Genomic DNA, 22,896 nt, shown 5'->3' with positions numbered 1-22,896 from the left:
GGACAATTAGGAGGCCTGCGTCCTGTGACCGTAGCGTACGTGTAGGTATGTACGGCAGGAGCAAATCAGAAAGATAGGTAGGAGCAAGCCCATGTAATTCTTTGTAGGTTAGCAGTAAAACCTTGAAATTAGCACTTGCCTTAACAGGAAGCCAGTGTATGGAGGCTAGCACTGGAGTAATATGATACATTTCTTTGGTTCTAGTCAGGATTCTAAGCAGGCGTATTTAGCACTAACTGAAGATTCTTTAGTGCTTTTTCCGGGTAGCCGGAAAGTAAAGCATTGCAGTAGTCTAACCTAGAAGTAACAAAAGCATGGATTAATTTTTATGCATCATTTTTGGACAAAAAGTCTCAGATTTTTGCAATGTTACGTAGATGGAAAAAAGCTGTCCTTGAAACAGTCTTGATTATGTTCGTCAAAAGAGAGATCAGTGTCCAGAGTAACGCCGAGGTCCTTCACAATTTTATTTGAGACGGCTGTACAACCATCAAGATTAATTGTCAGATTCAACAGAAGATCACTTTGTTTCTTGGGACCTAAAAACAAGCATCTCTGTTTTGTCCGAGTTTAAAAGTAGAAAGTTTGCAGCCATCCACTTCCTTATGGGTGAAACACAAGCTTCTAGCGAGGGCAATTTTGGGGCTTCACCATGTTTCTTTGAAATGTACAGCTGTGTCATCCGCATAGCAGTGAAAGTTAAGATTATGTTTTCGAATGACATGTCCAAGAGGTCAAATATATAGTGAAAGCAATAGTGGTCCTAAAACGGAACCTTGAGGAACACCAAAATTTACAGTTGATTTGTCAGAGGATAAACCATTCACAGAGACAAACTGATATCTTTCCGACAGATAAGATCTAAACCACACCAGAACTTGTCCGTGTAGACCAATTTGGGTTTCCAACCTCTCCAAAATAATGTGGTGATCGATGGTATCAAAAGCAGCACTAAGGTCTCGGAGCACAAGAACAGATGCAGAGCCTCGGTCTGACGCCATTAAAAGGTAATTTACCACCTTCACAAGTGCAGTCTCAGTGCTATGATGGGGTCTAAAACTAGACTGAAGCATTTCGTATACATTGTTTGTCTTCAGGAAGGCAGTGAGTTGCTGCGCAACAGCTTTTTCTAAAATATTTGAAAGGAATGGAAGATTCGATACAGGCTGATAGTTTTTTATATTTTCTGGGTCAACGTTTGGCTTTTTCAAGAGAGGCTTTATTACTGCCACTTTTAGTGAGTTTGGTACACATCCGGTGGATAGAGAACTGTTTATTATGTTCAACATAGGAGGGCCAAGCACAGGAAGCAGCTTTTTCAGTAGTTTAGTTGGAATAGGGTCCAGTATGCAGCTTGAAGGTTTAGAGGCCATGATTATTTTCATCATTGTGTAAAGAGATCTAGTACTAAAACACTTGAGTGTCTCTCTTGATCCTACGTCCTGGCAGAGTTGTGCAGACTCAGGACAACTGACCTTTGGAGGAATATGCAGATTTAAAGGGGAGTCCGTAATTTGCTTTCTAATGATCATGATATTTTCCTCAAAGAAGTTCATGAATTTATTACTGCTGAAGTGAAAGCCATCCTCACTTGGGGAATGCTGCTTTTTAGTTAGCTTTGCGACAGTATCAAAAATACATTTCGGATTGTTCTTATTTTCCTCAATTAAGTTGGAAAAATAGGATGATCGAGCAGCAGTGAGGGCTCTTCGATACTGCACAGTACTGTCTTTCCAAGCTAGTCGAAAGACTTCCAGTTTGGTGTGGCGCCATTTCCGTCCCAATTTTCTGGAAGCTTGCTTCAGAGCTCGGGTATTTTCTGTATACCAGGGAGAAAATTTCTTATGACAAATGTTTTTAGTTTTTAGGGGTGCAACTGCATCTAGGGTATTGCACAAAGTTAAATTGAGTTCCTCAGTTAGGTGGTTAACTGATTTTTGTCCTCTGACGTCCTTACTTCTCAAGGTTCCCCTAATCTCTGGGGAATGGAACTGTCGGCTAGGTAGTGATACACAGTGGTGAGAACTATGGAGAAGGATAAAACTCACCTACTGTTTGTGTGTATGTATGTGCATAGGATATCTACTGTTTGTGTGAAAGTATGTGCATAATTAAGGAGCCTGGTATAAAATGGATGTCTTTGTATTCTTGACTTTAGAACGTTCTCTGAATAAACTGTACAGACCTTTTGCATAAAGCTGAGTCTTTGCCTAATTATTATTATACCCACGATCTTACAAACCTTGGGGATTGGTCAAAGCTATTGATTGATTGATAGTTATTATCATTGGGATTGAAAATTCTCATGACACTAAGATTGGAACTGGGTGCTATAATCAGATAAGCTGTAAATAGAGCTTTTTGTCTACACACACCAGTGGTGGTTTTGGCTTTGAAAGAAGGATGCATATGCAGAAAAGAACCTCATACCTACTGTAAAATATGGTGGTGGATCTTTGATTTTATAGGGATGTTTTGCTTCCCCTTGTCCTGGGGCTCTTGTTAGGGTCAACAGCATCAAGAACTCTACCAAGTACCAGGACATTTTAGCCAAAAACCTGGTTGCCTAAGCCATGAGGCTGAAACTTGGCCTCAAGTGGATCATAAAGCTAGACAATGACCCAAGCACACATTAAAATCCATAAAGAAATTGTTAATTTACCACAAATTCTACTTTTTGCAATGACCATCTCGGTCTCCGGACTTGACCCCATTGAGAACCTGTGGTTTGAATTGAAGAGGGCAGTCCATAAGTGCAGACAGAAGGATATCAAGGCTCTGGAAAGATTCTGTATGGAGGAATGATCTGAGTTCTAGAAAAAAGCTAAATGCTGTTATCCTCACAAGGGCAAGGTACACAAAGTATTGAAAACGGGTGCCAATAATTGACACCTTTTTTTAAATTACTTAAACATATTTGAGCAATTGTATAAAATATACTTTTTTTTGCGTAGGCCTACAATATAGCTCAGTATTTGTATTTATAAAGTATTTTGCCAATCATTTTGGAGGTGACTAGCTAGAATATATCAGTTAGCTAACTAGCTAACCATTTACAATAACAGCAGTTCTATCGGGAATCAAGGTAAGACCCAGATGCAGGCTTCAAACATAAAGATATAAAACTGTATTTTTTTGTGAAGAATCAACAACAAGTGGGACACAATCATGAAGTGGAACGACATTTATTGGATATTTCAAACTTTTTTAACAAATCAAAAACTGAAAAATTGGGCGTGCAAAATTATTCAGCCCCCCTAAGTTAATACTTTGTAGCGCCACCTTTTGCTGCGATTACAGCTGTAAGTCGCTTGGGGTATGTCTCTATCAGTTTTGCACATCGAGAGACTGAAATTTTTTCCCATTCCTCCTTGCAAAACAGCTCGAGCCCGTGGCAGAGCAGGGAAGGGTGTTGCGGGCGTACTTGACCCACACCAGCTGCTGGCTCCAGGAGGTGAGGTTGAAGGAGACCAGGCAGCGCAGAGTGGTCTCAAGATCCTGGTTGGCTCGCTCCGACTGGTCATTGGACTGGGGTGGAACCCAGAGGAGAGGCTGGCAGACGACCCAATGAGGGCGCAGAACGCCTTCAAGAACGAGAACTGAGGCCCCCAGTCGGAAACCATGTCCACGGGCAGTCCATGGATCCGGAAGACGTGCTACACCATGAGCTGGGCCATCTCCTTGGCCGAGGGTAGTTGGGGGAGAGGAATGAAGTGAGCGGCCTTGGAAAACAGGCAGTGGTTGCAGAAGACCAGCCGGAGCTTACCGAGGAGTCTTATTCTGAGCACAGATCGTGCAGGCGGAGACAAATGCGGCGACATCCGGAACCATCATAGGCCACCAAATGCGTTGTTGCGCGAAGGCCAGGGTCTTACGGGACCCCAGGTGGAATGGGCCCACTCCAGGACCACAGCGCAGACAGTGTTAGACATAAACATCCGATTACCGGCTTGTCATTCTTGGATCCCGGCCAGTACGGTTGAACCGTGTGAACAGCAGGACCCATCTGGCTTGCCTGGAGTTGAGGCGCTTGGCGGTGCGGAGATACTCCAGGTTCTTGTGGTCGATCCACACAATGAATGGGTGTTCCGCCTCCTCCAACCAGTGCCTCCCGAAGCTCACGATTCCCCACATCTTAGTTATTTTCCGTTGAGGTGATAGGAGGAGGCGCAGGGATGTATCTTGAGGTCCAGGTCAGAACACTGGGATAGAACCGCCCCCACTCCAACATCAGTAGCATCGGCCTCCACCACAAACTGACTGGAAGGGTGCAGATGAACCAAGATAGGAGCTGTGGTTAAGCGATGTTCGAGGTCCGGCAACGCCAGGCCAATGACAGGCATTCCACATTTAACCCCACCCACATTTGAAAATCAAAATATCAAATTGTGTTTGCGTTTATAAGAAAAAATAAGAAATCCGTTTTAAAATGTGTGTCTAAAACCAAAACAACTGTCCGTTTTCTCATTCTGTGTTGCTCGGTTTAGTGTAGAAAAGTAATTATCCGCACGAACACTGACCATGCGATCACGTGGTGTAAATCTGGTCAGCCTGAGGTATTGAACGGAGAATCGGTAGTGAAACAGTGGGAGCGGAGCGCACAAGTAGCCTAACAAATTGAGTTTCCCATTTCTTATTCTTCACAACGGGTTTTCGAGGATAATTATAAATATGGTGCAAACACATTTCTAAAAAGATTGTAATTAATTTTGAATACGACGAGGCATACATTTAAAAAGGTACGTTTTTTTTATTGAACATAGAATTGGATAAAGTCAAGGGGTTTGCATTTAGATTATTTTAACTATTTAATGAATAGCCTAATTAAACATTTTGTTAGACAATGTAAGTTTATACAACAGTTAGTGCTGGTGCAATCAAAATTATTTTCGGCCAGGTACACAGACACGGGACAGCCTATGCAAGGCTTACAGTGCCTTTAGAAAGTATTCACACCCGTTGACTTCTTCCACATTTTGTTGTTACAGCCTGAATTTAAAATGGATTAAATTGACATTATGTGTAACTGGCCTTCACACAATATATCACAATATCAAAACGGAATTATGTTATTTGACTTTTTTACAAATTAATAAAAAATGATAAGCTGAAATATCTTGAGTCAATAAGTATTCAACCCCTTTATTATGTCAAGCCTAAATAAATTCAGGAGGAAAGATTTCCTTAAGTCACATAATAAGTTGTGTGGACTCACTCTGTGTGCAATAATAGTGTTTTAACATGATTTTTGAAAGACTACCTAATTTCTGTACCCCAAACATACAATTCTCTGTAAGGTCCCTCAGTCGAGAAGTGAATTTCAAACACAGATTTAACCACAAAGACCAGGGAGGTTTACCAATGGCTCGCAAACAAGGGCACCTATTGGTAGATGGGTATAAAAAAAAATCCAACATTTAATAACCTTTTGAGCATGATGAAGTTATTAATTACACTTTGGATGGTGTATCAATAAACCTGGCCACTACAAAGACACAGGCATCCTTTCTAACTCAGTTGCCAGAAACAACTCTGGGATTTCACCATGAGTCCAAAGAGGATTTTAAAACAGTTACAGAGTTTAATGGCTGTGATAGGAGAAAACTGAGAATTGTAGTTACTCCCCAATACTAACCTAAATGGCAGAGTGAACTCAACTTAATGGTTTGAAAATGAACCGTTATGTTTGGGGCAAATCCAACACAACACATCACTCAGTACCACTCTTCATATTTTCAAGAATGTTGGATGGCTGCATCATGTTATGGGTATGCCTGGTTCTGTATGCTTTCCAACAGACACTAGGAGACAAATTCACCTTTCAGCAGGACAATAACCTAAAACAGAAGGCCAAATACAGAATAAACTGGAGTTGTTTACCAAAATGACGTTGAATGTTCCTGAGTGGCCTAGTTACAGTTTTGAATTAAATTGTCTTGACAATCTATGGCAAGACTTGAAAATGGCTGTCTAGCAATGATCAACAACCAACTTGACAGAGCTTGAAGAATTTTGAACAGAATAATGTGCAAATATTGTACAATCCAGGTGTGCAAAGCGCTTACATATTTGGATTAATTAATAGATAATAGATGAATAAAATGGAGTTAGAAGGGTGAACTAGAAGTCCAAACACTTGGAATTCTATCCAATTTGGAAAAATGTCTAAAAACATGTTTTCACATTGTCATTATGTTTTCACATTGTCATTATGTTTTCACATTGTCATTATGTCATTATGATGGGTGAGGTTTTTTGTATTTTTATAGATTTTGAATTTGACTGTAACACAATAAATGTGGAATAAGTCAAGGGGTATGCATACTTTCTGAAGGCACTGTATATTATGGATAATTGTGCCCAATACATTTTGGGAAGTTTTTTCATCACTTTCTGTATTTCTAGATATTATGTTTACATAGATCCCCTTGTATGTTATGTTGTTTGTAAAGCATTGTATTTAAACATGAATGTGACTGTCCTTGTCTTGCAGTGTATCAGTGTTTTGTTATTTGTCATGTTTTGTGTTTTTTGTGGACCCCAGGAAGAGTAGCTGCTGCTTCTGCAAAAGCTATTGGGGATCCAAATAAACAAATACTCCCTCTGATAGTGAACTACAGAATGGAGGTGAGTAGATAGTTAGGGATACTAATACTGTCACTTACTGGTAAGGATAATGTTGATGGGTGTGCCAAGTATATAAGGTTTCCATTTTACCACAGTGGTTTTTACCTCTCCAGGTAAGTGTATTAAAGTGGGAGTCAGATTCCTTATGTTCTCTGGTTTCTTCAGCAAACAGTCTTACATGAAGCTATTAATGTGCACTTATTGAGGCCCTGTATGTTCAGTTGGTTTATCATCATGGGAATGATTTAATTAGCTTTTTGTGTCAAGCTTGAACATTTTGTGTCAAGCTTAAAGTAACTGTCCAGAGAAAATCTAACATTTATAAATTCATATTCTGTTAACTCCTACCCAAATAATGTTTTTGTTTCATCCTATGCTCATATTTGTGACCAAAGCATAAATGTGATATAACGTTGTTTTTTTTAACCCATCCTCAAACTTGTATCGCAAACAGACCATTTATAAAATGTTTGCTATTTCCTCATAGAGGATGATGTCATCGATGAGCTGGCCAATCAGTGGTCTACTTACATAATTATTTTATGACCCATATACACCCACACCCTTCTGTTGTTGGGGTACGTCTTCACCATTCCAACACAGAAAAGCTGCTTTTTAACATGCTTTATCATAATTTATTGGAATTACAACAATTTCACGTAATTAATGACCCTTCATATTTCACAGAAATCTGGAAACACTAGACAGTTACTTTAAATAATACTTTAAATCTGAGATGCAGTATCAAAGCACTACCCTTGGTTTAAATCCAACCACCAGGGTCCACTGTTCAGCAGAATACAGTCAAGAGCTCTTGTTTGCTCCAGCTGTTTCACAATGGAATAAAAATGAATTTAACATTATAGACTATACTTGGACTATTCATACCCCTCAAGTGCTGTCAAAGGGGACAACTGAAATACCCTGTTATTACCTCGTTTTTGACTGCTGTTGTAAGGTGACTGAGACGGTCACATATGCAGTCACATTGAGATGTCACTTCTAATCCAGTTGTAAACTCTATATTGAAGGTACCACTTTGTACCTTCCCTGGTCCTTTTGTGACTAGGTCTGTGTGAGGGTGAACAAAATGTTGCCTTTTCTTTTCACAACTGCATTATAGGCTTTTTGCAATGCAAAGGGTTTTTCCTACAGTATACTAGTCTATGGCTATCAGATCTGTCACTGTTGGGTTACATGTGCTCCAAGACTGACACTATTTGCAACAGCAGCCTCTGTGCCTTATACTGTATGTGTGTGATAAATTTAAAACCATAACTGAGATTGGTCGGAAAAAACCTCAGTCCCACCTGAATGGAAATGTTTCAACTGCTCTCTCCTGAAACCATGAGTAACCTCAGAAAACATCCTTGGCTTCACTGTGGGTATTCTCCATAAACATGATCTGAGTTCTGTGTGAAAGGAGTTTGGAAACCTCTTCACACTCATATTTAATTCCAGGGAAATTGAGCGTGGCACAGTGACCACAGTTGATTGACAAATTAGACCTTGTTTAAAACAATTGTCATTTCAAGTGTAGATTATGCCTGCTGTAATCCCAAACCACATACTGTACTACTTTAATTGTTTTTATTAGTTTTTTTGTTTTTCTTGAGCATGACGACACCCTTCTCTAACGAAATTTGAATGCTTAATTTGGTGTCCTGATAACCTCATTTAGTGATTCTGTCTCTGGATGTCCTCAAGACTACTTTCTCCTTATCAGGCAGGGATTGGATGATCTCAGGGGGACATAGAAAATTCCAGTCCCTGAAGCATCTGACTGCTTCCTCTCTCTGGTACAGCTGACATTTAACTGTCACTGTGATAGTGGCTCCATAACACCACCGTGTCATCATGACATTATTTCCTCTAGCCCTGGTTTACAGTTTAGTGACTGTTGTTAATGGTAAAAAGGAGGATTGGTGGAAAGTCAGTTATCATGTGTTAACATGACCACTGCAGTTGCTCAGGTAGTATAATGTAGTCAGTATACTGTAGTCAGATGTCAGTGCTCACTATTGCAGATCTTTATGTTGGTTCAGATCAAATATCAATGATAATGACCGGCAGTTGTATGGGGAATGCAGTACATTGTCTATGTAAAGTAAACAGTACAATTGTTATTTGACTTGCTACATTGGAAATTCCAGAGTATCATGGCAGACAATACATTGTAATTTATTGTTTGACTTCAAATGTGGTTAATATTTGATGGAAAGTCTCTTATTCACTGGTATTTTGTGTAGTCATTTCTGCATTCAGCATTTCCACTTTATTTACTCTTTCTTCCCTTTATCAGCAGCAGTATGACGCCCATGTGATCACTTCCTGGCTCAGTCTGAGCCCCATCTGAGTTTCACAAGGCTGAATCTTCAAACAGTGGCGGGGAAGGACTTGAGAGGAGAGGGCCAGACAGGACAGCAGATACCATAACAGAAAGGAGACTGTCATGCCTTATATGTTAAGTGAGGAGAATGCCTTAGCCTTTGGACTGCTTCTCTGACCACCAACTGTGTGGGACTTCTAAGAGGCTTTAAAGTGAAGTGGTCTCTGTGTGGAGAGCTCAGCCATAGTGCCAGGCAGTGAGAAACACCCTATAGAGTAAGCAAACTGCTGCCAGGCTGCAGCTATGGACCTTGAGGAGAGTGGTCCTCCCTCCTCCTCAGTGACTTCGCTGCTCTTCTCACCATGCTGAACAATGCTGCATCTGTCATCTACATTGTGCTGGAGCTGCTGATAGCTGTACTGTCTGTGTTGGGCAATGTGCTGGTCTGCTGGGCCGTCTGTCTCAACAGCAACCTGCAGAGCATCACCAACTTCTTTGTGGTGTCCCTGGCGGTGGCAGACATTGCTGTGGGAGTGCTGGGTATCCCCTTTGCCATCGTCATCAGCACAGGCTTCTGCTCCAACTTCTATGGTTGCCTCTTCATTGCTTGCTTTGTGCTGGTGCTCACCCAGAGCTCCATCTTCAGCCTGCTGGCCATTGCCATAGACCGCTACATCGCTATCAAGATGCCCCTCAGGTCAGTTCCAAATTGTAAGAACATAACAGAGAGTGTGCTAACCATTTTAAACATATTGCTGCTGTCGCGCTGCTTTCCACTCCCATATACGGAGAAAGAGGTTAGACCAGGGGTGAGCAAACAACTTTTGGGGGGAAAGTATTATTTTAGGTTAAAAAAAAGTAGAAAGTATGTAGAAATGATATTGGACCCTTTATATTTTAAATAACTGCCATTTTTCTGTCCCGCAAATTGATACTGACTAACAAATTGGCCCACAAGAAATTAGAGCGGCCAAATTTCGAAATCCCTATGTGGCCCTCGAGTCAAAAAGTTTCCCACCCCTTGGTTAGGCTTTTCAAAGATTTAAATCTACCCTTTGAGGCTGTATAGGGTTATTGATTGATTTGCCTACCCAGGTTGCAGGTACATTGTGTAGTTCATGCTTTATGCCAGTAGCACATTACTACATGTTTCTTAATCTTAAAATCTGTGTGAGATATTTTAAGAATAGAGTACCAGAGGCTATTTTTAAATGAACTTTAGGTTTTTGGACCAAATGGCCAGATGAGCTTTTGATTTCCTCAGTGGAACCAGCTATAGTCTCCTAGGAGGCCATCTCACCCAAGACCAGTTAACTGTAATCTCCTCTTACTAATAGTTTATACAGACCATGATCCCCATTCAGAACTATAAGCATGTAAAAAATAAAATAGCTGTTCAGACCAGTCATTTATTTTCCTTGATATATAAATTACATTATTCCCTAAAATGTATTATTAATCAGTAATTACTTATACACTTTCTGGATATTGTGTGTAGATTGTTGCTCACACACTCTTTTCAACCTCACTCCTACTTGCATATTTGATAGTGTGCATTACCTAAAAACAACATGCCATTCACTCCCTTTTTATTGCGTCCAAGATTGCTGTTCTGTTGTGTCCCTGGGATGTGTTAAGGGCATTTGTGCATGTCTGTGTTGCTGCACGTGGGGGTTGCTGTTTTCTCACAGCTAACCTTTGAACCTCAACGTCTAGAGAATGTGACAGAAACAGGCCCAAAAAAATCAGCTGCACTCCCACACTGACCAACAGACACTTGAAATAGACTTCCCTTCTAAATACTGACGTTTTGTTTTTAAGTCTCTTTTTATAACTTAGATGAGAGGTTTTCCCATAAAAAGATAGTCTAACCACATTTCCATCCAAACATTTCATGCAGATGAATTACCTGACGCATGAAACAAGTCACAACCGAGCAATGTTATATATGCCGACAGACAATTTGTTAGTTCAACATGGTGGAATCTCTTTGTGTCTGTAAAATTAATTACGCAAGAAAAGCAGTGCAAACGCCTTTATGCGCAAATATTGATATAATAACCATCATGTCGAAGTAAACTTAGAGTCACGCAATGATACACCATATATACAAAAGTATGTGGACAGCCCTTCAAATTAGTGGATTCGGCTATTTCAGCCACACCTGTTGCTGACGGGTGTAAAATTGAGCACACAGCCATGCAATCGCCATAGACAAACATTAGCAGTAGAATGGCCTTACTGAAGAGCTCAGTGACTGTCAACATGGCACCGTCATAGGATGCCACCTTTCCAACAAGTCAGCGTCAAATTTCTGCCCTGCTAGAGCTGCCCCGGTCAACTGCAAGTGCTGTTATTGTGAAGTGGAAACTTCTAGGAGCAACAATGGCTCTGCTGGAAATGATAGGCTACATAAGCTCACAGACTGGGACCGCCGAGTGCAGAAGCACATATTGCGTAAAAATCGCCTGTCTTCAGTTGAAACACTCACTACCGAGTTCCGACTGCCTCTGGAAGCAAGGCCGGCACAATAACTGTTCATTGGGAGCTTCATGAAATGGGTTTCCATGGCCGACTTGCCGCACACAAGCCAAAGATCACCATGTGCAATACCAAGAGTCGCCTGGAGTGGTGTAAAGCTCTCCACCATTGGACTCCAGAGTGATAAATCACGCTAAACCATCTGGCAGTCCGACGGACAAATCTGGGTTTGGCGGATGACAGGAGAACGCTACTAGCCCGAATGCATAGGTACTGTAAAGTTTGGTGGAGGGGAAATAATTGTCTAGGGCTGTTTTTTATGGTTTGGGCTAGGCCCCTTAGTTCCACTGAAGGGAAATCTTAACGCTACAGCATACAATTACATACTAGACAATTCTGTGCTTCCAACTTTGTAGCAACAGTTTGGGGAAGGCCCTTTCCTGTTTCAGCATGACAATGCCCCCGTGCACAAAGCGAGGTCCATACAGAAATGGTTTGTCGAGATCGGTGCGGAAGAACTTGACTGGCCTGCACAGAGCCCTGACCTCAACCTCATTGAACACCTTTGGGATGATTTGGAACGCCGACTGAGAGCCAGGCCTAATCGCCCAACATCAGTGCCCGACCTCACTAATGCTGTTGTGGCTGATTCGAAGCAAGTCCCCGCAGAAATGTTACAACATCTAGTGGAAAGCCTTCCCAGAAGAGTTGTTATAGCAGCAAATGGGGACCAACTCCATATTAATGCCCATGATTTTGGCATGAGATATTAGATGAGCAGGTGTCCACATATTTTTGTTCATGTAGTGTATGTTGTGTGGTCCTCCCACTACGACTCGGGAAAGCATGCAGTTTATTAGGCTACAGATGAAAGAATTGATGATGAACTTCGCAGTGTGGTGGATGTTAAAGGTGATGAGCTTGATGCTCCTTTCCAATAATTATCAAGGGTCTTATTCTGGTGACATGATAATCGATGCTTGGCTGCCATTTGACAAATACAAATAATATTGCTCTTATCCATAATAATCTCATAATGTAGGTAGCCTACCTGCTGTATCTGTGAGCTGTTGGCTAGAGTGCATGTGTCAAGACTGGAGTGGGCACATTTGCTGAATACCACAACAGTTTTTGTGACAAAACCATCAGTAGATTTGAAAATGTCATCACGCACAGCCTTTTATCTGCAAAAAGTCTGTTTGATGGAAACATCTTTGGTGGGAAAATGTGCATATTGTTTAATAAAGATTTTAGAATATTCTCATAAAAATTGGTCGCAAATTGGTGGAAACCTAGCTGATGATATGCCTACTATTATAGTGTTTATTATTTAACTCACTATCCCTTAACCTCTGGGGGAGTCTAACCCTCCAGAGAGACAATTTATCCTCCTCCAGCCAAGAGAGACCATAATGTGTGTCTTACTGACAGTCCATATCTTTATTATTTCCACAGGTACAATAGCCTGGTGACAGGCCAGCGTGCCAAGGGGATAATTGCTGTCTGCTGGGTGCTGTCCATCATCATCGGCCTGACCCCGATGCTGGGCTGGAATAAGTCCACTGAGCGCCCCAACAGCACCTGTCCCCCAGGCCTGATGGAGTGCCTGTTTGAGGATGTGGTGGTCATGGACTATATGGTCTACTTTAACTTCTTCGCCTGTGTGCTGATGCCTCTGCTGCTCATGCTGGTCATCTACCTGCGGATCTTCATGGCAGCTCGGCATCAGCTGAAGCTCATAGAACTGAAGGCTGTCCATGGGGGGAAGTCCCACTCCACCCTGCAGAAGGAGGTCCAGGCGGCCAAGTCGCTGGCCATCATCGTGGGCCTGTTTGCCATCTGTTGGCTGCCGCTGCACATCATCAACTGCTTCACCCTGTTCTGCCCTCAGTGTGCCCGCCCGCCCCTCTGGATCATATACGTTGCCATCATCCTCTCTCACGGCAACTCAGTGGTCAACCCCTTCATCTACGCAAACCGCATCCAGGAGTTCCGCCACACCTTCAAGAGGGTCATCCGCCGCCATGTCCTGTTCCGCCGGGATCTGTTTGACAGTGGTGGCAGCAGCCACACCTCCACCCACAACAGTATCAGCGGCTCAGTAAGGGTTAAGGCCAATGGCCTCCGCTTCGACCTCTTTACCGAGCACAACAGCAGCAGCTGTGAGAGCTCCCACCCCTGTCATAGCCATATCAAACCTGCAGGCGGCGTTCTGAAGTCAGCGCCCATTCACAACCACCCTCTTACCGTGATTAGCTCCCACAATGACAGGGAAAGCCCCCCTGTGCCACAGCCTCTCAGACAGACACATACACACCCGTTATGTCATCCCCTGCAGTATGGGGACCAGCAGCAGCAGTCTCAGAAAGGTCCGGAGGTGGAAGAGGTAAAGGACAGGCAGGATCTCTCCCCTGTCCAGGTCAAAACACTGTTCTATAAACATAAAACCTGCTTCACTGAGCTCACTGAGGTGTCCTAATGGACACAGAATGGGCATTAGACAGCTACAAAGGATCCTTATCACCTGGCCTTTGGTGTGAAATTACTGCTGATGTGTACATTTTGAGTCAGCTCAGAGTATATTACTGGGCAGTCAGGCTCACAATCTGAGGATCAGAGTTTGTTTGTATCCAGATGGTCTAATTCCACATACTTGGAGGCATTCTATCGCCAGGGATTGTAACCGTTGGTCCTGAATGAGCACGAAACGAGGACCTACACAAAGGCAGGCATGCAAAGCCTACTGTACATTCACAATGCGGAAGAGAACAACTTATTTTGGGGGCATGAACAATTCTATTTAAATTTGCAAACAAAAATCATTTTAGTTATTTATGGAAGAAATGTTAATGTGACTCGAATGGTTAAATGTGATTCTGTTTACGATGTTTATTCTCTTGCTCTGTGACGTGTCTGGTGCTTAAATCGGAATCCTCACAATTGACGTTTGTTCTACGATAACTGGTGAGGTTTTAATAAATCACCTTTATGATGAATCTTGTGTGTTTGGGGATGGCAGGGATGTTCCAGGTTCTTGATGAGGGGACGGTACTACTGCCTTGATTTAGAATGTTTGTGCACCATACAGATGGACATGATAAGAGCAATCTCTTAGATGTTCAGGTTTATGATCTTGCAAATGTATGAATGCTCAAAAAATTATCTGCGTGTTTTTAAATGATAATGGGTTTAAACTATTTTGAGGAATATCTAAACTACTGGGCACTTTCTCAACTTGTCTAACTGTCAGTAACACAAACCAAAACTGTTGAGCTGATCGTTGAGATTACACAGACAATTAAATGGCCAAAATAATTAATCAATGACACATACAGCTTACATTTTTCACTGAATATACTCTCAAGAGTTACATAGCTATGGCATTCTCTGCATTTTCACATTTTCAGATGCAATACAGGACGCAATACCTCCTGTTTGAAAATAAATATTGGTATGTAATTGTCATCTCTAAGTGTATTTGTTTGCGTTTCCATGTTGCGCTGTTTACGCATTACAATTACTGTACAGCTTTCCCAACTATTGATCAATAAGCTTTCCCAACTATTGATCAATAAGCTTTCCCAACTATTGATCAATAAGCTTTCCCAACTATTGATCAATAAGCTTTCCCAACTATTGATCAATAAGCTTTCCCAACTATTGATCAATAAGCTTTCCCAACTATTGATCAATAAGCTTTCCCAACTATTGATCAATAAGCTTTCCCAACTATTGATCAATAAGCTTTCCCAACTATTGATCAATACGCTTTCCCAACTATTGATCAATAAGCTTTCCCAACTATTGATCAATACGCTTTCCCAACTATGGATCAATAAGTGCAGAGAAAGTTCTAGGGCTCACCATGGCTTTGCTCCAAGCAGGGAGGAGTTTTGGACAAAGGGAAGTGAAGCTCCGGAGGCAGGCTTGCTGGTGAGTCTGGGGAGGGAGCAGACGAGAGCAGACAGGCCCTCTATGGGGATTTATGTCCCCTATCACAAGCTGTGAGATCCTCAGATTTCTCCAGCTTTCCCAGCTTTTATCCAAATTCCCTGATGATTCTAGGTTACAGGGTTACAGGGCATTCTCCTTTTGATATTCTCCCAGGGGCTTCCTGAAATGACATTTGAATGTTTTTTAAAAGATGCTCCCAGCCTAGTTGACTGGTGTTTTCTGCACAACAACATATTGTCTCTCCCCCCATTTCTGACATTACTAAATCAGATTTCAACAACTCACCCTTTTAGCTGTGGCCATTCTGACCAATACATCTCTCACTCACCACTTACCTGTTTTACAATGTCATCCTCATTCACATTTATTTTTATTCCAGTGTTACTGTACTAACCTCCACTGTTGATATAAGAAAACGTATGAACATGTATGCACTCACTACTGTAAATCGCTCTGGATGAGACCGTCGGCTAAATTACTCAAATCTAATGTAAAATGATATACCTGTGACTGTCCTAAGTGACCTGGGGGGTTATGTTACCTTCCTGTCATGACTCAGTGATGACCATTGGTCCTGATACTGTACATGGTGTACTGTACATTTGGCCATGATTAATGGTGCTCACTGAACAAGACTAATCTAATTCTGTCACTAAGTGGTTCTCGTGCCTCATTCACTGTACAATCTATCAAGTGTTCGATGGTCTGGTATTCTTGGCTCACCTGATTGTTAGTGTGATTTGAGCAATGTAATTCTCTTCATGGTCATAGAGGGGGAAACACTAGTTTATTCATAGTTCAGTGTTGATGGTTTCACTCTCACCAGCCCTGCTTGATGTAGCATATACAAGTCAGCAGGCCTTGCCATGAATGGACTTAGGTCCTCGGATGATCTACTGTACCTGTCATTGTTATGGTGGTAAGTAGAGAATGTGTGAAGTGTATTCAATACAACTTGTGTGGTATTTGTGAAGTAAGAGGAAAAGCTGATTCCTGCCCCTAATATCTTTAAGCATAAAGACAGCATATTGCTCTCTTAGAGTTGTTGTGATGAGGCTTGTGGTAACAACTGGTTTGCCATTGTAATTCGCTAGATAGTAGTGTAGCATTGTCTCTATAGGTCATACACAGTCTTGTTTTCGATTTCAGTTAGTGGTCGGCTGACAATAAGTCATCCCCACAGTATAGCTGTCAGACCACAGTGTTCAACAAGTAGCAGTAAAAACTCTGTCTGTATATTGACTCCATGGATACAAACAAAAACAGTCCCTTCACATAAAAGGCTTCCTGTCTTCTCATCTTTTGAAAGGAGAAGAGAGAAGAGTGGGTGTCAGGGGGGTTATCGACCATGGGGGAATGTGAGGTCCCTGCAACAGTTCAAAACTGTTTACATGTCTGGTTAAAATTCCAAACAGAATATTTACCCTGTCAACTGTTGGTTTGCTCAGAGCAACTGCAGAAGCCATTCACAATGGCCAATCCCTCAGTGCCAAAGCTTTGTCACTAAGTGTGATTGTAGTCAACAACATTGATTTAACACCCCCTATTGTGGGACTGTGTGCTTAGCCCAAACTCATTACTTCTTTTGGCTCTATGGAAGAGGCGAGTGCTTCAGCTGCTTGTAGCTACATTACAGGAGGGAGCTATAGAGGTATTTTGTATAGAGAGAAGGAGAAATGTTTGTCACAGTGCAGTTTGGAGGTAAGTAAAAGATGGCGCTATATCATCATCATGATTTGATTGAGCATAATTCCATCATCTCTGTGGAGGTCAACAGCTGACCTATAATGAAATGTCCGACATACGGTAATGGAGAGCTTTGTTGATATAAACGGATCATATGAGAATAAAAACTTTAAGAAAATCATTGTGGGGATTTAGATGTGACAATCAGGTTACTTTAATGAAGTATGGGGTTATAGATAGAGGATGTGTACAAAAATACTTCTTTTTTATTACTTTGAAAGAGGCCCAAACAGAATTGTTTAACCTGAACTGCAGGATGATAAACTTCATCCACAGTTTGAAGGAGAGGTGTGATCTGGATCCTCAAGGTACTGTCCTGTACTTCTCCCCCCCATAGAGAAAAATAATTTACAGTTCAACTTCTGATGTGTTTCATCAAATATCACATTCCTAATTCAACCTGATAGTGTGGTTACAGTATGAAAGAGTGATACAAACAGTACTGGATATACATTAAACAGTACATTGCAGTGTGAGGTTTAATGTAAACTCAGCAAAAAAATAAACGGCCCTTTTTCAGGAACCTGTCTTACAAACAGAATTTGTAAAATTCCAAATAACTTCACAGATCTTCATTGTAAAGGGTTTAAACACGGTTTCCCATGCTTGTTCAATGAACCATAAACAATTAATGAACATGCACCTGTGGAACGGTCATTAAGACACTAACAGCTTACAGATGGTAGGCAATTAAGGTCACAGTTATGAAAACTTAGGACATTAAAGAGGCCTTTCTACTGACTCTAAAAAACACCTAAAGAAAGATGTCCAAGGTCCCTGCCAATCTGCGTGAATGTGCCTTAGGTATGCTGCAAGGAGGCATGAAGACTGCAGATGTGTCTCTGAACAATTATTATTACATTATTCAATTTCTGTTAGTCACATGTCTATGGAATTTGTTCAGTTTATGTCTCAGTTGTTATGTTCATACAAATATTTACACGTTAAGTTTGCTGAAAATAAACGCAGTTGACAGTGAGAGGACATTTATTTTTTTTGCTGAGTTTATATGGTAACTCCACCAGGTTGTTTCCTGACTGAGTAAATGTCATAAGTGAATATGTAATAGACCAAGACAGCCCAGTGTAAAGGTCACATTGAAGATGTATTCTGCAGACTGTGTGGACCTGATGGACCGGACAGGGGAGCTGGTGAACCTGAGTGATAAGGAGGAGAGCATGGAGCAGGCCAGCAGTCTGATGAAGAAGAGGCACAGCTACGTTCTCATACGCATCTGCAGTGAGTCTCTCAAAATATGATGAAGGCACTAGGCTTCACATGCCCATATTAAAAATCCCATGGGATCAAAGTTTGGTTTCTCACATTGCTTGCCAAACACTATTACTATGCCTACTAATATGTTATAGATAGGTTGTTAACATGGCTGCAATAAATGTTATTATTTCTAAAGATATTTTACAGTAATGAAACGGATTAACTTTAATTCACTTCATATTTTGCCCCCAGAAGGAGACGGGACTGAAGGGCAGAAGTATGTGCCACTCTTAAATGACCTGGACAAGAGCCATCCTGAGTTAGCAGGTAATGCCAAATGACTCTCTTGCCTAGTTACTGTACATGTGCACCGCCCTTGCCTTGAGCAAACCCACATCAAGTCTGATTTAAGACTATGAAAAGGGGTGGCTAATATGTACGTTTGTATGTACTGTCTGCACCCGTGTTACTTTTGTACAATTGTTCTACCTCAGAGGTCCTAAAGAAGCTGTCCAACCCCTGTAAGGAGCGGGACAGAAAGGGTGTTCCGTCAAGGAAAGGCTCTGTTAACCAGACCTGGAGCAAGGCCACCGCTGGAAACAAGAAGAGCCATTCTGGAAAACTTTGTCTATGATGAGAGGAGAGGAGGAAAGGTGAAAATGATGATGATGGACATGCATGAATAAAACGATGTGATCCACATACTAATACAGTAAATGTGTTGGTGCTGTGGTACTATTCACTCCAATTATTTTTTAACAAAGGTACATTTAGGTTGATAATGTCACGCCTTGGTCTTAGTATTTTGTGTTTTAGTTAATTAGTTGGTCAGGCCAGGGTGTGACATGGGTTTATGTTATTGTGTTGTCGTATTGGGGTTTTTGTAGGCATTTGGATTGTGGTTGATTAGGGGTGTGTTTAGTTTAGGTTTGGCTACATGAGTAACCACCACCCTGCATTTCGGTCCGACTTTCTTTCGACAAACGAAGAACGCCGTTACAGATAAATTAACATTCCAAAATATCCCAACGGGTAATGTAAGATTGTTGCATGTCTGCTGTGCATACTAGAGGCTGGTATAGGTCCAGAAACATTTTGTACTCATATAGGACTATTTGTGAGAATTAGGCTATATGGACCACTTATTAAATGCATAAATCTACTTATCCATGTATTCACAACAAGTTAAAATAAAATAGAACAATTGTTGAACAACTAGTAAAGGTAGCATATATATTTCTAGATACGGTGCCTAGTGTTATACCACATAGTTTTCTATACAATACAAGCTTTGTCTATACTGTACCTGACCTGTCATAGACTTCCTAACTGTAGTCTGTGTAAAGCGTGACTCATCATTTTCATGATGATATATGACAGAGAAACGTGATAGAATCGGACAGGTTGCATAACCACAGCAAAAGTAAAAATATGACTGTTTATTTTGCCCAATAGACGACGGGGTGGGCTTACTTGGCTATCGAGTTCACTAACAGAAGCACAAGGTTTGGACAGTGGAACTTGTACAGAAGGAGCCTCACAATGCCGGGGTCTGAGTTTGAATCTTTGGAGAAGATACTGGAGACACATATTCCAGATGAAGAATTGAAAGAAGTGAAACGAATCTTGTTTGGAAAAGAAACCAAGTGAGTTGTTGTTGAATTCTGCACTCGGCCCTATCAGGCTGCAAAAATCTCCTTGTCTTAATGCTGAGCCTGGTCTCATAGACTAGACGTAACATAGTAAAAGTACATCCGGGGCATGCAAATTAGTATGATATGTAAAGTTTGGTACGGTTACATGAGACAGAAGGTTAAAGGCAAAAACAAAAGGAGAGTGGTTGGTCGGGATGGATGGGTGAGCGCAGAACAGGATCCTGCACCTCTCCGTTTTGGACTTTCATTCCGTAAACCCATTTGTCAAGATCTGGTATCTCTATTGCCATAAAAAATAACTGTCAGTTTGCAAAGTAAACATTATAATAAAAGCAATCAGAGTTCATTCAAGTTGCTTCCTCTGTAATTCTCCTGCCCCTTAAAAACGTAATGTGAAAAAGTGTCTGATACTCCACGAATTGATTTGAATCGGTCCGGCCCGGGTTTATTGTTTGAGAAACATGTAGCCTATAGACCAATGCGTGGCCTTTGCTGTGGTGAGAGAGAGAAGCACACCTGTATCTCTCACATAACTTTTTATGATCTCTGTCCCTCTCTCTGCTCTGATGAACATGAGCCTGCAACTCTCATCTCTCCAGCATTAGAGTTCATAATTTATTTCCTTATAGAATCATAGCCGCGGGAAGGGTGCTGGATGTATCCCAGCACCCCTGATACATTTAAACACTTTTGCCAAAGTTATAGAATTACTGCTGCCTGTTCAAAAATAAGTGAAATAATTCAGAAGACTACTCCACGAGTAGGCCTATAATTTTGCCACAGAGGGATCAATACCTTATTTTATATTTTTGCCTCGCTGTTTGTGTGTAGCCCAATCACAATCGCCTACAGCTGGGAACGTGCAGAAAATTGTTCAGTGAACAGAACGTAACTGGAACAGGCCTTTCCCAATATTTGAAATACAATCACCGGAAAACACAGATTGGAAAGTAAATGGCTCCAGTTGAAAAGAAGCTTGCCACACCTGTACAAGATGTGGAAAACAACACAGTGAAAGAAATTACAGGATAGCGTGAGCCCCAAACCATCACAGCACAATGGCTCCACTGTCTGTATGTTCCCTGTATACCTACTGTGCATGTTAAGGTGATAGAAGATGGACTAAATTACAATACATACAAGTTAAAGGTGAAACCGTCCCTTTGTAGTAGACAAAAAATTTGATGTCATGTATTCTACTCAACTCATGACATTTTTTTACAGTTCATATTTCAATTTCATACATTGTCGATATATCCCGTTCCCACCCCCTCCCTATTGCCCCTGCCTCACACAAATTCTTATGTATTTCATTTCATTTAGAGGGTATTTTTTACATATTCTTTAAACATATCCCTTTCCCATTTTGAATGTATAATCAAGTAAAATAAACCTTTACCGTGTCTCTTGTACTCATATATTTTGCACTTAACACAATTAATGTTTTGAAGAGGGGACCATAGAAATGACAGGAGTCTGTATAACTGTCCCTTTGTAGAAGACAATTGTAAGCAATGCTTATATTCACACCCCACATTTGAGTGAACTACAAATTCGTAACAAATGTCAAACTTAAAACACATTTCAGCAATGTCCAATTGTCTGTTCCTTTGGAATAAATAATTGTTAGCATTGGTTAGACCCACATTGAAAAAAGAACCGATGTCAGGCTGGGGAATCACCTCAGAGCAGTTTGTCATAGGCAATAGACAATATAGCGCAGAGGGTCCTCCAAACACACAAGCCTCTACACTGTCTTGGTAGAGGGGAACAAGTTGAACTGTGAACAATACTGAACAAAAATCTAAAAGCAACATACAACAATTCCAAAGATTGTACCGAGTTACAGTTCATATCAGGAAATGTCAATTCAATAAATTCATCAAGCTCCAATCTATAGATTTCACGACTGGACAGGGGTGCAGCCATGGGTGGACCTGCGACTGCATAGGCCCACCCACTGGGGAGCCAGGCACAGCCAATCATAATGAGTTTTTACCCCACAAAAGGGCTTTTATTACAGACAGAAATAGTCCTCAGCTTCTTGATATGCTACACCAGTCAGGTGGCTGGATTATCTTGGCAAAGGAGAAATACTCACTAAAATGGATGTAAACAAATTTGTGTACAAAATTTTAGAGAAATATGTTTTTGTGTGTATGGAACATTTCTGGTATTTTTTATTTCAGCTCATGAAACATGGGACCAACACTTTACATGCTGCGTTTATATTTTTTGTTCAGTGTATATACAAAAGGATTGTTTCACGACCACCCTACGAGTGGCTCAGTTTCCTTCAGCACCTCGCCCCTTAGCGTCTCTCATCTCCGCCAGCCACTGTTCTACAATCTTCCACTCAGCAGAACTTAAAACATAGTTATTTTCAGTTTACAATTAACATTTCGAAGTTAGAGGAAGCCATAGACATAACAGGAGTGTCTGTATAACTGTCCATTTGTAGTAGACAATGTTAAGCATTGCATATGCATGCCACACATTTGAGTGAAATGCTGATTAGTTACAAAATGTCACACTTAAATGTCTCTTGTCAGCATGGGTTAGACAAGCAAACACTGGACCGCCGTTAGTCTGGTGTCTCAAGCAAGTCTGTGATGAATTATGAACTCCCCATGCTGCTCCTGGTAAACAGCCTCCGGCCAATCCACCGCTGCTGATGCTTGTTGAGAATTGCCCGCAAGCGCTGAGAGAGAGAGAGGGAGGGAGTGTTATGCTACTACTATACTACTATACTAATAGTCGACCCAACAACTATTCAATTACAATTTCTAAGCTTCTCATTTATTATTATATCAATCCACTGCTGCTGCTTCCTGTTGAGAGTTGCCTGCCAGCTCTCCGGAATCACCAGTTGCATTTAAGGGAGAGAGA

At 41.3% G+C, this 22,896-nt stretch overlaps 2 protein-coding genes across 4 annotated transcripts; both read left to right on the top strand.

Moving 5' to 3' along the window:
* The first annotated feature begins 4,602 nt into the window (after positions 1 to 4,602).
* LOC135539856 (adenosine receptor A2b-like) lies at positions 4,603 to 14,433 on the top strand. Its single transcript, XM_064966044.1, has 4 exons — positions 4,603 to 4,739; positions 6,545 to 6,627; positions 8,930 to 9,653; positions 12,893 to 14,433. The coding sequence occupies exons 3-4, from the start codon at positions 9,319 to 9,321 to the stop codon at positions 13,914 to 13,916; spliced, it is 1,359 nt and encodes a 452-aa protein (XP_064822116.1). The 5' UTR covers positions 4,603 to 4,739; positions 6,545 to 6,627; positions 8,930 to 9,318; the 3' UTR covers positions 13,917 to 14,433.
* Positions 14,434 to 16,809: 2,376 nt separating this feature from the next.
* Positions 16,810 to 21,384, top strand: LOC135539841 (uncharacterized protein C22orf15-like). 3 transcript variants are annotated; one of them, XM_064966024.1, is made up of 5 exons: positions 16,810 to 17,092; positions 17,359 to 17,445; positions 18,254 to 18,376; positions 18,608 to 18,679; positions 18,847 to 21,384. In XM_064966024.1, exons 1-5 carry the CDS (start codon positions 17,068 to 17,070, stop codon positions 18,984 to 18,986), a joined length of 447 nt encoding a protein of 148 aa, XP_064822096.1. In that variant the 5' UTR covers positions 16,810 to 17,067; the 3' UTR covers positions 18,987 to 21,384. The 3 variants fall into 3 exon arrangements, with proteins under 3 accessions (XP_064822096.1, XP_064822086.1, XP_064822104.1); XM_064966014.1 differs by having other exon boundaries at positions 18,605 to 18,679; XM_064966032.1 differs by lacking the exon at positions 17,359 to 17,445 and having other exon boundaries at positions 18,605 to 18,679.
* The last annotated feature ends 1,512 nt before the right edge of the window (positions 21,385 to 22,896 follow it).

Source organism: Oncorhynchus masou, chromosome 1 (assembly GCF_036934945.1).
Source record: "Oncorhynchus masou masou isolate Uvic2021 chromosome 1, UVic_Omas_1.1, whole genome shotgun sequence".
Classification (NCBI taxonomy): Eukaryota; Metazoa; Chordata; class Actinopteri; order Salmoniformes; family Salmonidae; genus Oncorhynchus; species Oncorhynchus masou.
The sequence above is the reverse complement of the archived record's forward strand: the minus strand, read 5'-3'. Positions and strand labels throughout refer to the sequence as shown.

Bases quoted from the DNA above. Each gene is read 5' to 3' on its own strand.
- LOC135539856 (XM_064966044.1), top strand. From the start codon at position 9,319: ATGCTGAACAATGCTGCATCTGTCATCTACATTGTGCTGGAGCTGCTG. The intron at 9,654-12,892 runs GTCAGTTCCAAA...TTATTTCCACAG, and splicing joins GCTATCAAGATGCCCCTCAG to GTACAATAGCCTGGTGACAG.
- LOC135539841 (XM_064966014.1), top strand. From the start codon at position 17,068: ATGTTTGTCACAGTGCAGTTTGGAG. The intron at 17,093-17,358 runs GTAAGTAAAAGA...TTACTTTGAAAG, and splicing joins TGTCACAGTGCAGTTTGGAG to AGGCCCAAACAGAATTGTTT. The intron at 18,680-18,846 runs GTAATGCCAAAT...GTTCTACCTCAG, and splicing joins GAGCCATCCTGAGTTAGCAG to AGGTCCTAAAGAAGCTGTCC.